The sequence below is a fragment of the Perca fluviatilis genome, chromosome 18, assembly GCF_010015445.1.
Source record: "Perca fluviatilis chromosome 18, GENO_Pfluv_1.0, whole genome shotgun sequence".
NCBI classification, from domain to species: domain Eukaryota; kingdom Metazoa; phylum Chordata; class Actinopteri; order Perciformes; family Percidae; genus Perca; species Perca fluviatilis.
In genome coordinates this window covers 26,683,112-26,699,002 of record NC_053129.1, presented here as the reverse complement: position 1 = coordinate 26,699,002, position 15,891 = coordinate 26,683,112, and the positions used below count along the sequence as shown (strand labels likewise).

General features: G+C 38.8%; 2 protein-coding genes across 12 annotated transcripts in view; one reads left to right on the top strand and one right to left on the bottom strand.

The window, feature by feature from the left end:
- LOC120546586 (dystrobrevin beta-like) overlaps positions 1 to 3,573 on the bottom strand; it is a 42,374-nt gene extending 38,801 nt beyond the window's left edge. For 6 of the 11 annotated variants that reach the window (XR_005636897.1, XR_005636895.1, XM_039781608.1 and 3 more), the window contains exon 1: positions 3,316 to 3,572. The gene's annotated coding sequence lies outside the window, so the exon portion shown is untranslated. Of the gene's footprint in view, position 1; positions 129 to 3,315 lie in introns of those variants that run through there. The other 5 variants (XR_005636891.1, XR_005636894.1, XR_005636892.1 and 2 more) reach the window with 2 other exon arrangements.
- Positions 3,574 to 7,503: 3,930 nt separating this feature from the next.
- Positions 7,504 to 10,924, top strand: LOC120547316 (toll-like receptor 5). Its single transcript, XM_039782870.1, has 2 exons — positions 7,504 to 7,686; positions 8,788 to 10,924. The coding sequence occupies exons 1-2, from the start codon at positions 7,639 to 7,641 to the stop codon at positions 10,654 to 10,656; spliced, it is 1,917 nt and encodes a 638-aa protein (XP_039638804.1). The 5' UTR covers positions 7,504 to 7,638; the 3' UTR covers positions 10,657 to 10,924.
- The last annotated feature ends 4,967 nt before the right edge of the window (positions 10,925 to 15,891 follow it).

The window sequence follows — 15,891 nt, the reverse complement described above, 5'->3', positions numbered from 1 at the left end:
CCGCTGCGAATCAACAAACTGAAGTGTTGTTGGACAGAAGAAGCAACACAGCGAGAACACCAATACGAGACAGAAACGGGCGTCAGGCGGGCGAGGTGGTACTAAAGAGGGGTAAGAGGGTGTGTACCACCCTCTACACACCACACGCACACCACGCTGCATGACCACATTACCACTTGCAGCTGCTAGCTATTCTCACTGTCTGCCCTGACAGGACCTGACCAGTGTTGTGTGTGTGTGTGTGTGTGTGTGTGTTATACATGATATATATATATATATATATACACACACACACACACACACACACACAGTAGACTGCAACTTTAGACACTGACGTTGCTGAAATACCATTTAACCTCTAAACGTCTCTTTACTGTAACACACGAAACAGATGAGGCTCGCTGGCCTGAACCACAAATCCCTCTGAAAGCTCCACAGCAACTTTCTAAATTAATTCTTTTTTTTTTAAAGTTATGGTTTCAGAAAACTTGAGAAATTTGGTAGTTTGGGCATTTTGAAGAGTTGACTGCGTCACCAGTGGTTTGCCTCGCTCTCAAATGTCCTGAAACATTTTAGACAAAATTGAGTCCAATTAAACTGTCACTATAGGTGAGCAGTACAATTTTAGCTGAGGTTTCTTCAGATTTGGTCCAGTCAATGTAATCCAGCCCTGGTACGATGCTTGTATAGCAGTATTTCTAGTAGGTGTAATGGTACTCTCTGGGTATCAATGGAGACTTAAATGTTGCATGATGGTGGGGCTGCAACTAACTGTTATTACTCTTCTTTAACAAATTCCTTAACTTAGAGCCTCTTTTCTACAGAGAAACACTTTCAACTAAATTGATTACAAGCAGGTTCAACTGAAAGCAAAAGCCTCTTCCTGCTTCTCCCATCTCTCCCTCCTGACCTTTGACCCCTGTGCTGCCTGTTGTCACCAGGCAGGTAAAAACAGAAGCAGCATGTCTCTGGTTATATATCAGAGATGGACAGCTAGCATGCCAAGGGTGTTTGGAGGACTGGAAGTCAGAAGTTATAGCGTGTTCTGAGGTTGCGACACGGTGGAGTCTGTTGTGGAGGGTTTCATAGGTGCAGAAAGCTGTACCAAAGAACATTTTCCTATTCCACCCAACCACCCAAGATGGACTCTAATGTTTAAAATCAACCATAACACCACGCATTAGGGAACATGCCCCCACGGACTGTTCTACAGTAACACTACAGTAACTAATGCTGTTTTACTGAAAGTACTAAGTTTTGTGAACATAGCATGTGTGTCCTATTATCAGATTCCTCTCACGTCCATTTCCACAAATCCTAGACCTGTGGCTGGAACCAAAGCAGACTTAAGTCTGGAACTGAAACCTGAACAGATCTGGCTTTTGGGTGGGGAGGGTGGTGTGCCCAGAGAGCTGTCAGGTGGGCATGCCAATTGCAAAGAAAGAAAAAAAAAATAAAGAGAGAAAGAGTAATGCATACAGGAAAAAGATGTGAAGAATCGACAATGAACTTGCAACCTGAAATACTCTACAATATGTGCAACCAGCTTGCAAGTTTCTAAGAAAGATTTCAGAGGTCGGAAGAAAAAAAAAAAAAGTCCCCAAATTCATCTAAACTCTTCATCACCTCTTTTGCACCATTTTTCCTGCTATTTTGCAAGCTATCAGAGGCATCACACATGCCAAACAGTAAACAAGTAGAGCGCTCTGAAGTCCATCCAACTGCTCTTACATGCAAAATGAGGAATACTTCAATTTCACTATAATTTAAAAATCACAAGAAATTATATAAACTAGAGACTGGATAGGAATGACGGTTCTGCTAATCATAGGTTTCACCTCAACCACTATTATCCCGCCACCCACAGTGGAGACAGCAACACAATTCAGCACTACTGTAAATCAACTAAAATCTTTCCATATGGAGACACTGAGGTGCACGGTTATGAAAGGGATGGTAGTATGAAGAAACCTCAGAGGATCTGCAGTTACATTTAGATAAAATACTCAGCTTTCTTTTTTTAAAAAGGTGTTTGGAGATATGTATATCATGTGCAGGGTGGGGGTGGGGTAAGCGGGGCGGCTAATTCTTGTTTTGCGCTCTTGTTTTGCCATGTTAAAAATGTAAACAAATCTGATCCCCCACTGCACTGAATCCCCCACTGCTAAATCAAAGCACACAATAAGCACCTACCAGGGAAAATGTAGAGACCCTTGGGTGGGAGGGTATGGGACACAGCCCATCAGTTACTGCCATCCCTCTCTGTTTGGTTTCCTCCACAGGGCAACACTTATGAAAAGTCTGCAACCTCCCTGCACTGCCTGCCTGCCTGTATACTTCACCCTATAATTGCACTGTTAGTTAATGAGCTTGACGATTATTTGCTGTTTGATCTTTAGCTGCAGTTTATATATGCTTTAAACACATTTTTGTGTAGGGGTGGGGCTGTCACATTCTGCTAGAGCCCTAGCTGAATATGCTTAAGCCGTCTCCGATAACACCCTCTGGCAGGTTGTGGTGTGATGAATCATTTCAGCTGACCCCACAGATCAAACACAATGATTTATTAGACTGCTGATGATTCATTAAAGCATATTGTAATTTATTAAACCATGTCATTTCACCCAACTGGTCAGATGAAATGATTTATCAGCCCTAACATTGACATCCTCTGTTTCCATTAAGCTTGTTGCATCTTAAATTGTACATACATGCATGCCACTATGCCTTAATCAGAGCCACTTAACATATAGTGTGCCGAATTTCACAGTGGACAGCAACGATTTCAAAGAAGTATTAAGTTATGTGCTACAAAGCCTGTTTGTTTGGCAATAAGCCAGGTAACGTAAAATTGCCAGATTTTTGAATGGAATAACGTTCTTCCAATAGAAGCAGCACTTCCGTTACAAATCAAACACCAAGTAGTTTTGATTTGAAAAGTGGGCTCGGCTTTACTCAAGACAGAGAGGGACGCCGCATTAGACACCTTTTTAATTACAGTATTTCAACGGTATTTGAGCTGCCATGATTTCAAAAAGACTTGAGTCAAAGCTGATTTTAATTCTGATTAACGTTGGCTAACGTTACTTCTGGGAAGCTGTGTGACATCTGAGCGGCCATATTGCAGAAAAGTTTAACTCCCTGTTCACCTTGTTCCCCCGAATGAATGTGTTCTTGAACTCACCAAACAAAGATTACATTTTGAAAATAAAAGTCAGATTTAGCTACACCAACTAGCTAAGACCTAATAAGTTTTGTTTTTGTGACTATGCTTAATCCCTTAACAGACTGCAAAACGGGGGTCTGGTTACTCACCGGGACTATTTTCGGCAGGTATTCGTGGCCAAATACCAACATCAACACTGAAACGTGTGGTACTGACTTCACCCAGTTTCTTCTTTCTTGAAATATCCACTTTTCGCCGTGTTTTGCGCCCTCCTCTTTTTTTGGTTTAAATAATATCGTCCGGTCCCGTTATTTATTTCCGTATTGATCCATGTTTCACACCCTCCATACCCGCTGCTGCTGTACCGGTTGCTGCTGTATTTTTGAAAGAAAGTCACTCCTCTCTCTCCGGTCCGTCCTGCCCCCTCCCCGGTGACAGAGCGGTGTGTGCCGCTGACACAAATCCAACTAATTAATGTTACTCATTGAACAATACAGTTTTGGGTTGGTAACACTAGCTAACTAGCTAGCTTGTTTTTCATGGCAAATAAGTCTGTGTTGAATTCTGTTAGCTACATTATAAGTTGCTTTAACCGTTACATCTTCCAAGAGTTAACGTTAAACGTCACAATAACCGCTACGACCGGAAAATTAAACTTTGATTTCATTTTTATGCTAGCCTAATCCCATGTTAGCTTAACATAAATGAATATTTCAAGTGTTTTTAAGATGGTTAAATTGGACAGCATTAAAGTACATTTAGACTACTCACGTATTGTTATAGCCGAATTGAGTACAATTTTATTGTAAAGTTTACTACATTGAGTCTAGTGGTGGAAAGTAGGCTACATTTACTCAGCATAGTTTCGACATATTAGGCCTAACGTTACTTGTACTTTATCTAGCTAAACTACTTAAAAAATAGTGGTGGAAAGTAACTATGTAGGTTACATTTACTCAAGTACTGTACACTTTTGAGGTATCCTACTTGTACTGGTAGGCCTAGGTACTTAATTGTGTTCAGTTGAGTCTTTACATTTTCTGCTACTTGATACTTAGCTACTCCACTACGATTAAGAGGGACATATTGTAGCCTACTTTTTACTCCACTAAAATTATTTGATACCTTTAGTTGAAGTTAATTTAGCAGATTCAGAATAATAATACAAAATATAGGCTAATCAACAATTACATTCTGATGTATTATCATGGACCCTACAGCACACACAGTAGTTAATAATATGCTCCTGTCGTGGAAGTTTCCTTTGCAGCAGGGGGAAGAGTTTTCAGAGTTTAGTAAATTGAAACAAATAAGACAGACTGAAACTAAACACCAAGTTGGGTTTTTGTATTTTATTAAAAAAGATATATTTGCAAATATAGGATCAACATGAATTCACAAAAGGCCGCAGCCCAGTGTGGAGTCAGTTTCTCAAATGAGTGAACAAGAACACCAGGCTTATATGTATGCATCTTCAGGTGACAGCACATACGCACTTGGATTATTATGACGCTACAATTTTGACAGGCAATCTGATACACATGAAGACAATCAAGAATTACAATAGAGACATCTTGGAGCCATCTCACCTCCTCCTCCCTGTACAACCGTCATCCCCCCAGTTACAGCTAAACTGTCATGAGAAAACTAGAGATAGTTTTAGGGTGACCTTGTACCTTTATCGGTTCAGGCTCACATAATGTTCCAGACTGGATGTCTCACAAAGTTAGAATCAAAATCTACATGTGGGAAATGAGATAGACTCTTTCAGCATTTGTGAGAGACGTAAAGTACGAATTAAACATAAAAATATATAAAGGAATTGTGCTTAAATGTAATTTTCCCATTACACTCCACCTTTACATTAAAGCAACATCAACAACATTAAAGTGATGCACACATTACTGTATCAGTAGGCTACTTAATTCAATAATAGAGGCTAATATAGCCTACATTAATCTGAAATTGCCATTCTGCATAATGAGTATACTTATACTGTGGTAGGCAATTTGTTTTAGGCGTTCATAGGCAAACATTCCATAATAATCTTCCAACATGTTGTAATTCAAGTGGTCTGTGAGAAAACTAGACCTACTTCAAACCTGGCGTTTTTTTTTTTCTTTCTACCAAGTACGACTTTAAGTATATTTTTATGCTAATACTTTTATACTTTCACTACAGGTGCACTATGAGTTCGTGCATGACGACACTTCTGTTGAGGTTCCAAGTAAATACAAAACAGAGCGGTGATTGTCTGGAACGTGTTTTGTTGTATTTTGGTGCACAGCCTGTGCACCGACTGTTTGCTTGACATTTACGACCCCTGTGTTGTCTCCCGAGACCGGGCTTTTTCACGGTGTATTCAGGGGGCAGGCAGCTAGCGGATCAAGGAGAGATGCCTACGATTTGAGACAAAAATGAAATCGCGCTGAAACCATGCAGGGACTCATTGTACACCTTTAACATTTTGAATGAAAAGAGTTTTTTTGCACTATGGTATTGCTACTTTTACTTGAGTTAAAGATCTGAGTACTTCTTTTACCACTGGAAATATAGGTACTTTTTAATCCAGTAGCTTTATGACCGGATTAACCATTTAGGGGGAACCGGGGCAAAATAATTGCTGTTGGGCCAAATTGCTGTTGGGCCCCAATGCTGTTGTGAATTCCAACTTTTGTTGGTATATTCAAATGTAATTGTAATCAAAGTAAAAAGTATATTATTTGCCTTTGAAATGTAATGTAAGTATAAAAAGCATGAAATGGAAATACTCTGAAAATGGAAATTGCACTAATGTAACTTGACTAAATGTAGTTATAGTTACTTCCCATACTGCTGATGCAATGTCTTTATGTAACTTCCTAAAATAAACCTAACAGTTTCTTATTGTACTCCATTCCTTAAAGGGAGAAGCAGTAAGTTTATGGCCACCATGTCAGTCAATCTCTGTTTCTCCTCTCTGTATTGTGTTTGACAAACCTTCATTCTCCAGAGGTTGTGAAATTCACCAGCCCTGTGTGATTAAACCACACACACTGCTGCACTCTGCAGTGTTTCAGGCATATTACAATGAAAATTAAATTAAGCTATAATTGGCTATCTGACAGCTGGCTACCTAATTTGGTCATTAATTGGCTGAACAGTTTCCTAAACAGAACAACAAGCCTAACCTAACTACTCTATATAACCTATCTACAAAAAGGGAGAACTATTTATCATATGGATAGTCCTGTAACGTCTTAATATCTGAAAGAGGAAGAGCCTTTTAGGAAATTGTGAATTATGCAACTTTGAAACAATTTTCTTATTGGTTGCATGACAGGAAACATTAAGCAAAATCTAACTGTTTTCTAACATATTCTGACTAAAACAGTGTCATCAACATGCAAAAATGCTTTACATCTCATATGTAACAAGTATTGACTTTGACACTAATGCACTAACTAACTAAGTGCATAGTAGCTCTTCTTAAAGTCAGAGAAGCATTTGGTAACATGTTAATGAATAATAAAATAATCAGAAATAGAATCGAAGACAGAAAATAGTAAGTGAAATACCCCTCCTGAAAATATCAGCAAATGTATTCATGTATAACAAATACATTCTCAATCTTATTTACTTGTTTCATGTCAAAAGGAGTCTCCACTCTACCAAATCTCAATAAAAAATGTTCATACAACGGCAAAGAAATTAAGAACATGTTTCCAACAAATACAAGATTTATAGATTTTTACATCAAAATTTTGTGTCTGACAGAAATTAGGTTTTAAAGGCTAATAGCAACACGTATTTATGGTAAAGAATTTCATCTTTTCAGTATTTCTTCTGTTGTTAAGAACAAAAAGTCTGATACATCAGAGGACATTAAAACTATCCACAGAAATCTTTATATAATTGACATTTTAAAGCATTTATGCCAGGTTCCAGGGGGTCCCCAGCAAAAAGAGGAATACATTATTTTCAGTATAATTCCATCCATAAGTAACACAATGAAAGAATGTATAACTAGTTTGCCCTTGGGTTTCATACACTTTCTGTAATAAAACATCTAAAAGCAAAAATCCTATCAGATGGTGGACCCTGGGACAGAATCTAATCAAATGGGGGTCCATGGTCTAATTTGTTTCAGTTTAGAGGTCCTTGACATGAAAACGTTTGAGAAACACTTTGTGCAACCACTAATACAATGTTAGAAACAAAAATCTGAATAAGTTACACAACACAAACCTGGCGGACTTTCCTTCCTCATGTCAAACTGGCAAAAAAAAAGGGAAATCCCGTCCAGCGTCATGTTTACACTGAAGGATCAATGCAGTGCTCAAAACAAGTGACTCAAACACTCAGAGATAAAAGCACTACTAAAAGAAACCCCTGCAGAATAGTGCTCCGATTTCTACATTGCAGCAGAAGCGGGAGCATTATTTCATCGATTATTATTAAGCGTTGGATTTCTTCTGGTGAGCAGTGTGAAGATGTGGACGCTGGGTCTTCACGTGGTTGTCATCTGTGTTTTCCTACAGGTAGGTCAAAATACAACATAACATTAAAACGACACTGTGTTTATACTGAAACTCTGTCACTAGAAATTAACATAACATTTTATGACAAGTCAAATTTGTATAGAACTTTCTTGAATACAAAATTAATTTAAAGTGTTTGACAATGTTTGTCAGTACAGCAAAATAAAGATATTTTCGGGGGAAATACAGTGAAGATTATTTCTGAAAGAAGATTATTTTTTATATCAGGATTGTATACAAAAGTACACAATTACATGAAAGTGAAAGAGTAATGATACATCTTTATTTAGTATTTCACTGACTAACAGACCAAGTATTAAAAAATGGGCTGTAGGCCGATGCTATTAAGTCTTCATTTCATTTCATTTCATTTATTATACAGGAAAATTTTAAAGCAACAATTAAGTTACAATAAACGGGCCTGGCTCAGTTTAAAAACTGGTTTACAGCAGGTTCCTGTTCTGCAGCAACATGGAACATTGAACACAATTTCGGCACATTTATACAGGACATTGATATGGACTAGACAGATACAAACAAATAAAACATTAAATACGGAAAAACAAGACTAAAATTCTTCCATTACAAAAGGGAACTCATATCAACAGGAAGTTGTGATGTGTTTAAAAATGTATTGCATTTGTAATCAAAAAGAGGAAGAATTAGTTGTCTTTGGTGTAAAGGTTGCACAATGTTTTGTGTGGGCTCTTAATAATGATGCAAATTGAAGTGATGAAATATCATTTGATAATTATTTTCAATTTAGAAATGTTTGATTAGGCATTACCAATGCATGAAAACCGTTATCTGTGTTGTTTGGTCTATCAAAATGTTTGTTTTCTTTACCAGCTCCAAAATCCAAATATTGGTGTTCACTATATCAGAGAGTAAGGAGTGCACTGAAATACAAATTGCATTAGCGTTTTCTTGAGCAAATTCTTTCTTTTATTTTTAAAGTTCTTTAAATAAGCCAACATTACACTGAGCGGAAAAGATAAAATACAACTCAAAAAAATCAAGTGGTAAGTTAGTGGTAAATGATTACTGCTCCACTTTGAAATAAATAAATCCACTTACATTTTTTTAAATGTTCTCTTTCAGGTGCCTGGTTGTTTTCCATCTTGCCTCATTATTGGCTCTGTAGCCAACTGTGGCTCCATGAACCTCCGCTGGGTTCCTCCTCTCCCTCCCCACATCACCCACCTGTACCTGGATTTGAACCGCATCAGTGAGATCAACTCCACCTCCCTGTCTGGCCTGGAGGAGCTGCAGGAGCTGGACCTTGGAGGACAGCGTGTCCGTCTTGTAATCAGGAACAACGCCTTCAGCGGTCAAAGACGCCTGAGGAAGCTGGTGCTCGGCTTCAACGTCGGCCTTCAACTGGAGCCGCAGGCCTTCGCGGGACTGTCCGGTTTGCAGAATCTCTACCTGGATTACTGTTCGCTTCATGAGTCCATACTGCAGGAGAACTATCTGGAGCCGCTGTCCTCCTTAGAGACTCTTGACCTCTTTGGTAACCAGATAAGGAGACTCCAGCCTTCAATGTTCTTTGCGAATATGACTAAGTTTACAGTTTTGAATCTCAAGCTGAACAATATTGACAGAATATGTGAGTCTGATCTGGTTGGTTTTCAGGGAAAGAACTTCAAGGTTCTGAACTTGGACTCTGTTCACCTTAAGCTCATGTCCGATAAAGATTTTGACTGGCAGAAATGTGGGAATCCTTTCAGAGGAATGTCCTTTCAGACACTCGACCTGTCCAGCATTGGGTTTAATGTGGGTCATATTAAGCAGCTTTTCACAGCCATTAAGGGGACTAAGATCTCCCATCTCAAACTGTCAGGACACATAGGTAAAGGATTTTCATTCAATAATCTCCCTGATCCAGACCGCAGCATGTTTGAGGGTCTGAATGACAGTTCAGTCCAAGCTTTGGATCTGTCTAAAAACAGGATATTTGCATTGCAACAGGGTTTTTTTAGTCTGCTGAAAGACGTCGCAATCATTGATGTTTCCCAGAACAAAGTGAATCAGATACACAGAAATGCCTTTGAAGGTCTTCAGGGACATTTACAATCACTCAACCTGTCACACAACCTGCTCGGGGAAATCCGTTCTTACACTTTTGCTTCTCTGACAAACCTGCGAGTGTTAGACTTGTCTTACAATCACATTGGTGTTCTGGGTGTCGGCTCATTTAGTGGACTTCCCAAATTAAAAGCATTGTATCTAACAGGAAACTCTTTGCAAAACATTGGCTTCCCTGCATCTCTCCCAAGCTTAAATTATCTCCTGTTGAATGACAATAAGCTTTCGTCAGTGAGCGGACTCACAACCTTTGCACATAATATTACACATCTGAACATTCAGGACAACAGATTAACCAACCTGGGGGATTTGTACACCTTTTTGTTTCTACTGGGACACCTCCAGCATCTCTCCTATGGAGGAAACGCAGTCAGGTGGTGCTGGCTCAGTGGACAACCTTCCAAACTTGGTTTGAATAATGTCCAAACTCTGGATCTTCACAGCTGCTCCCTGCAGTCTGTCTGGTCTCAGGGGAGATGCCTGAATCTGTTTGACAATCTTGAACATGTGATTAGTCTCAACTTGAGCTTTAACGCACTGAAGTCTCTTCCTCCGGGCATTTTCAAGAGCCTCACCTCAGTAGTGGAGATGGATCTCTCGTCCAACAGCTTGACGTACCTTCACCCTGATGTATTACCCACAAGTCTCAAAGTACTCAACCTCTCCAACAACTTCATAGCCTCCCCCGACCCCACCGCTTTTCGCTCTCTCAGCGCCCTCGACCTGAAAATGAACCGATTTCACTGCAATTCATACCTGAAGAGCTTCCTGGCTTGGCTGAACAAGACCAACGTGACCTTCCTGAGTCCTGTTGAGGAGCTCAGATGTGAATTTCCCCCTGCTTTCTATAATGTTCCTCTTGTTAGATTTGCAGAACAATAGCAACTAAAAGGGAACAACTGTGTTCTTTCAGGGTGACACCTAGAAAACCATAAGGAATTAAACACAAGTGACATGTAATGTTGATTTGAGGTCATTACATGATGTTCTCTGTAAGATCTGAATATATCTGTTATGTGCTTGTAAAGATAATGTGTAATCTCAGAATTTCTTTTTAAATTAATTTCCAGACAATATCCTAAAGTTGTGTGTATGTGAGCAAAAAAAATAATAAGAATTTTTTAAAGGGTTCAATAAAGAATCAATAAGACTGAGGTTTTGTTTTTTTGATATTATGTTTAGACATCACGGATTAGCAGTGGTGGAAGAAGTACTCAGATTCTTTTCCTAAGTGAAAGTATCAATACCATTGTGTAGTAAAAGTCCCGCATTCAACGTTTTACTTAAAAAAGTACAAAAGTATTCGCATCGACGAGGTTAGGAGAGCAAAATGTACAATATTTTCCTCTGAAATGTTGAGAAGTATAAAGCAAAATGAAAATACTCAAGTTAAGTACAAATAATTGAACTAATGAAAATCCTTTCAAGCATAAAAAGTGTGTGTCTTCCATTATACCAGCAGGGGGTGCTGTATGACAATCTAAAAAGCTTTCCGGCTGGTAACAAAAAAACTGACTTCCTCTCCAATGCATGCTGGGAGCCTGGAGTAGAGTAGAAACTGGATGGACGAATGACCTGTTTCTAGATTTAGACTGGATACACATGCGTAGGTGTTCAACTGGTTTGAGATCTGAAGGCCATCACATATAACTTTTACACTCATCAAACCATTCAGTGGCCTCCATGTATGTGTGCTGTATGGAAACATCACTAATTCATAATTAAGGGCTGTCTATCAATTTGTCACCAACTTTTTATGTAGGATTATCTAAAATGTTACCCACCCACTCTGACTGTACCATCACTGCACTTTTTTAACACACTCACACCAGCTTTTTGTTGCACCAGCGGACATGCATTCATGCATAATTTAGCATGTAAAGTCTGCATTACATTTACAGTGACACTGACAGTAGTTCATCTGACACTACAGTTGTGTCTGACGGTACGTTTTCACTCTGTGTGGCTGAAATCTATTTCTTCTGCACCAGTTAAAGGCAGCCTGAGTTCATGTTAAACCTGTACAATAAAAAGGATTCTCATATGCACAACCACAGACATGAATCTGTATGACTAGAGGCAACAATTGTGCCATTAAGTGATTTATTTGATCAAAACTGGCTAAAGGTTTTCAGTCCATTGGAGTAAAAAGGACTGTTTATTTTTATTTTTTTTACTGTGTGTACAGTTATACCGTGTTTTATGGCTGAGAATGAGGATGTTTCCTCCTCTTACAGCAGAGGGCAGCATCAGCCCAGTTAGTAATCACTGAGTTTTGGCCTCAGTGATGCTTTTCTTTTTTAAGATTATTTTTTGGGGGCTTTTCCCTTTATTATAGTGACAGTGGATAGACATGAAAGGGGAGAGAAATGGGGGAATGACATACAGAAAAGGGCCGCAGGTCAGAGTTGAACTCAGGCCCACTGCATCGAGGAGCAAGCCTCTACCAACTGAGCTAACCAGGATCCCATGGCTACCTTTAACAACAATCACAACCAGACTTTTCCCAGCTGGGATAAGTGTGCAGCAATGCAGCATTTAGTCACACAGCCTCTGATAAATGAAAGATAAACAGGGATCCATGGATTTATAAAAATGGAGCTGGATTAAGCATCACAATGATGGATGATTAGATGGATAAATAGGTCTGATTGGTGCTGAGTGGGGTTAAATAGGGAATTAACAATAACAGTGTTTAGTTCAATGTCAGTGAAGTGTTTTTAACAATAACAACGTGCAATCTTCTTAGTTTATAATCCAAGGCAGGATTCTGTATTGTGATTAATTGTATTATTTCCTAATTGTACTGGTGAACATTAACAGAGCTCATTATATGTGAACATCACGAGAGCTCATTCTATGTTCAATGTCGTTTATCATCTGATGTTAACTTGGAGTGCGGCTGAAATTAAAAATGTGTCCTAATAAAGCTGCTCTCTGCTCATTAAATATTCAATGTCAACAGGCGGAAGGTTCGAAGAAGAAGAGACCTCCTGTACTTCAACTGCTCTTAAGACTCAGATTTCAGATTGCTGTGTGTGTGTGTGTGTGTGTGTGTGTGTGTGTGTGTGTGTGTGTGTGTGTGTGTGTGTGTGTGTGTGTGTATGTGTGTGTGTGTGTGTGTGTGTGTGTGTGTGTGTGTTGTCACACCTACGGGTCATTATAAGACCTGATGTGATATGTGTGTGTGAATGCCCATAAATCACAGACTTGAGTGTGTGCTTAAAACCTGTAAGATTATCTTGACTGTTGTGTGTGTGTGTGTGTGTGTGTGTGTGTGTGTGTGTGTGTGTGTGTGTGTGTGTGTGTGTGTGTGTGTGTGTGTGTGTGTGTGTGTATGTGTGTGTGTGTGTGTGTGTGTGTTGTCACACCTACGGGTCATTATAAGACCTGATGTGATATGTGTGTGTGTGAATGCCCATAAATCACAGACTTGAGTGTGTGCGCCCAAAACCTGTAAGATTATCTTGACTGTGTGTGTGTGTGTGTGTGTGTGTGTGTGTGTGTGTGTGTGTGTGTGTGTGTGTGATTTGTGGTTTGTACTGTGATTGCTGCAGTAATGTAGACCAGAAAGAACAGCTTCTGGGATCCTAATAAAACTAAATCAAATGAAATAGTATTGCTCCTGAGTGTGATCGCTCACACACATAATAACCTGAAACAAATATTCAAATATTGATTAAAAGGTATTTAAATATAATTGATCGACAAGCAGGCGCCTGTGACAGCGTCTTTATTTGATTTTTTTTGTTGTCAGCCAGACATGAGCTCAGCTCGACTGGCCCACCATGTAACATACATATAGATACACATCCCCCACCTCCGCCATCCCCCATCCCCACACCCTTAACTGGCAGGTTACCATGGAAACAGGCTCAGTATCCACCTCCTCCACAGTCACTTCCTGGTTGTCTTTGGATTCCTGCATCCATCCGTCCATCCCCCCCTCTTCCATCGGCATCCCCCCTCCTTCCCCACAGCCCCAACACACACACACACACACATTTATACAATATTTTACATCCCTGACACAGACAGGAAACATACATGAATGTTTTTACTGACTAATATGACAAAATGTTTATAAATGAGCAAATATTAGAGGAAACACAGACTGAAAAACAGACAGCAATAACCGTTTTCTAAATTATTTAAGCAAATCGCGTTCATCGTTGTATCACATCGTCTTTGACAAAATGTTGATCATAATTCATGGATATTTTTGAGGCAGATGCTGCATAACACACGGCGAATAAACAGCATTCAGCAGTTAAACATTTAAAGGAGCTGTTTTCAGCATTGTAGACAACAATGTTTTCGAATTTTTGCTTGAACATCAATATTTTAATGTCTTTATCGGATGAACAGCACACTGAAATGTGGCCTGATAGACCTCAAAATAAATGTAGGCTACAATATCTTCTTCCCTACATTAGTGGTGAATCTTTCACTTCATTATAACTACAGTTGCATGTATTTTAACCTCCATTCGACACATTTTAATTAAGCCTCAGAGCATTTAAAGCCAAATAACAAACTGGGTCAATGATGTACCCAGAAACCGATGACTAAACGCATGAAATTCTCAGTATGCAGCTGTAAACGGCTGAGACACTGAAAGAAGTAGGATTTAAAAGTCACTGAAAACAGCTTCTGACTCCAATTTGTATCACAGAAAGTATTTTAACCAATCCCCCTCACATTTTGTTTAAATTACTGATAGTTCATTTTAGTAGGCTGAGAATACGTGTGAATAAAGCCTTTTCTGAGGTAAATATCAAAAATCTTTGTGTTTTGGACTCTTGGACGGACAAAACAAACAATTTTAAGACGTCACGTTGTGCTCTGGGAACTTGTGATAAACATTTTTCTTCTTTTTTTTTTACATTTAGATCAAATAATTGTTAATAGTTTTGTCCATATTTGTGGCCCTAGAATGAGCAAGTTGCAGTAAATGTCGTATACCTTTAAAATGTTCCAGGAATGAAATCCCAATTAACTTTTTTTAAGTAAATTTCTGAAAAATTATCAGATATTATCAATGATATGGTTTCATGTTTTGGTCATGAAACATTTTGCACACAAAGGGAATAATTTCATGTATAGTAGTAAGTACTGTAAAAAAAAAAGATCTGCAGCAAGTTGGTAATAAATGTTGTTTCTACACTATGAAGGGCTGCTCTGTACTCTCTTACATCTATCAGCTGCAACTGGATCTGTTGCATCAATAATACAGTGATAATTAGTCTGCCTGACCCCCACTGTCTGCTAATCTTAACAAATGTTTAGCTGGTTACCAATCAGAGGCCGGAAAAAAACTCCTGATAAGTGAAAATAAATTTGAGGTGGAGGCAAAGCAGTCATTTTCTTTTCCCACTGAGTCCATTATTTCTTCAATTTTGAGTCCAAAAGGAAAAAGTTGGTTGGGTTTAAATCATAATCCTGTCTTTAAAGTGTTTTGTGGTAAGTGTGCTTGAGTTAGTTTCACTCGTGAGTTAACTGGTAACGTAGGGGGACAGCTTTAGTCGTGTTATGAAAAAAAATTCCAATTATTAGCTTTTTTTTTCTGAGCTTTTAACCACATGCTATGGTCTTTTATGGATCTAATCTCCATATAAAAAGCCAGTAAGTGGACCTTGAGTTACACTTTTTTTCACTTCTGTTTCCAAGGAGGAACATTCACTCTCAATTAGTGCTCTTAGTACAGTTACCATTGTTTACTAATTGGACAATGATCTAAAAGAGTTGGTTTGTCCTGATTCCTGATTTTACGTGTAATGGCCATGTGTGTTTCTTAGTCAAAATCCCAGTAAAATGATATTTTTAGATGTGACAAGCCTCACTATCTTCATTTGAATGAGATTATTATATTTTAAGGCTTTGTTTTTTAAAATCATGACACTTTGGGCAACACACAGAGGAATAATGAGAGACAAGAGGTGTGATAAAGGTCATCATTCAGGTTTCACAGCACCTCATCTGACCAGCACAACAGCACACATCATACATCAATATTTTCTATTGCCTTCTTCTTCTTCTACTTCTTCTTCTTCTTCTTCTATCTTCGTTTCTTATCCAACTGTTCCCACTTTAACACAATAAACTTACCAACCCTGC

Coding starts and splice junctions, on each gene's coding strand:
- LOC120547316 (XM_039782870.1), top strand. CDS start 7,639: ATGTGGACGCTGGGTCTTCACGTGGTTGTCATCTGTGTTTTCCTACAG. Junction 7,687..8,787: donor TCATCTGTGTTTTCCTACAG/GTAGGTCAAAAT, acceptor GTTCTCTTTCAG/GTGCCTGGTTGTTTTCCATC.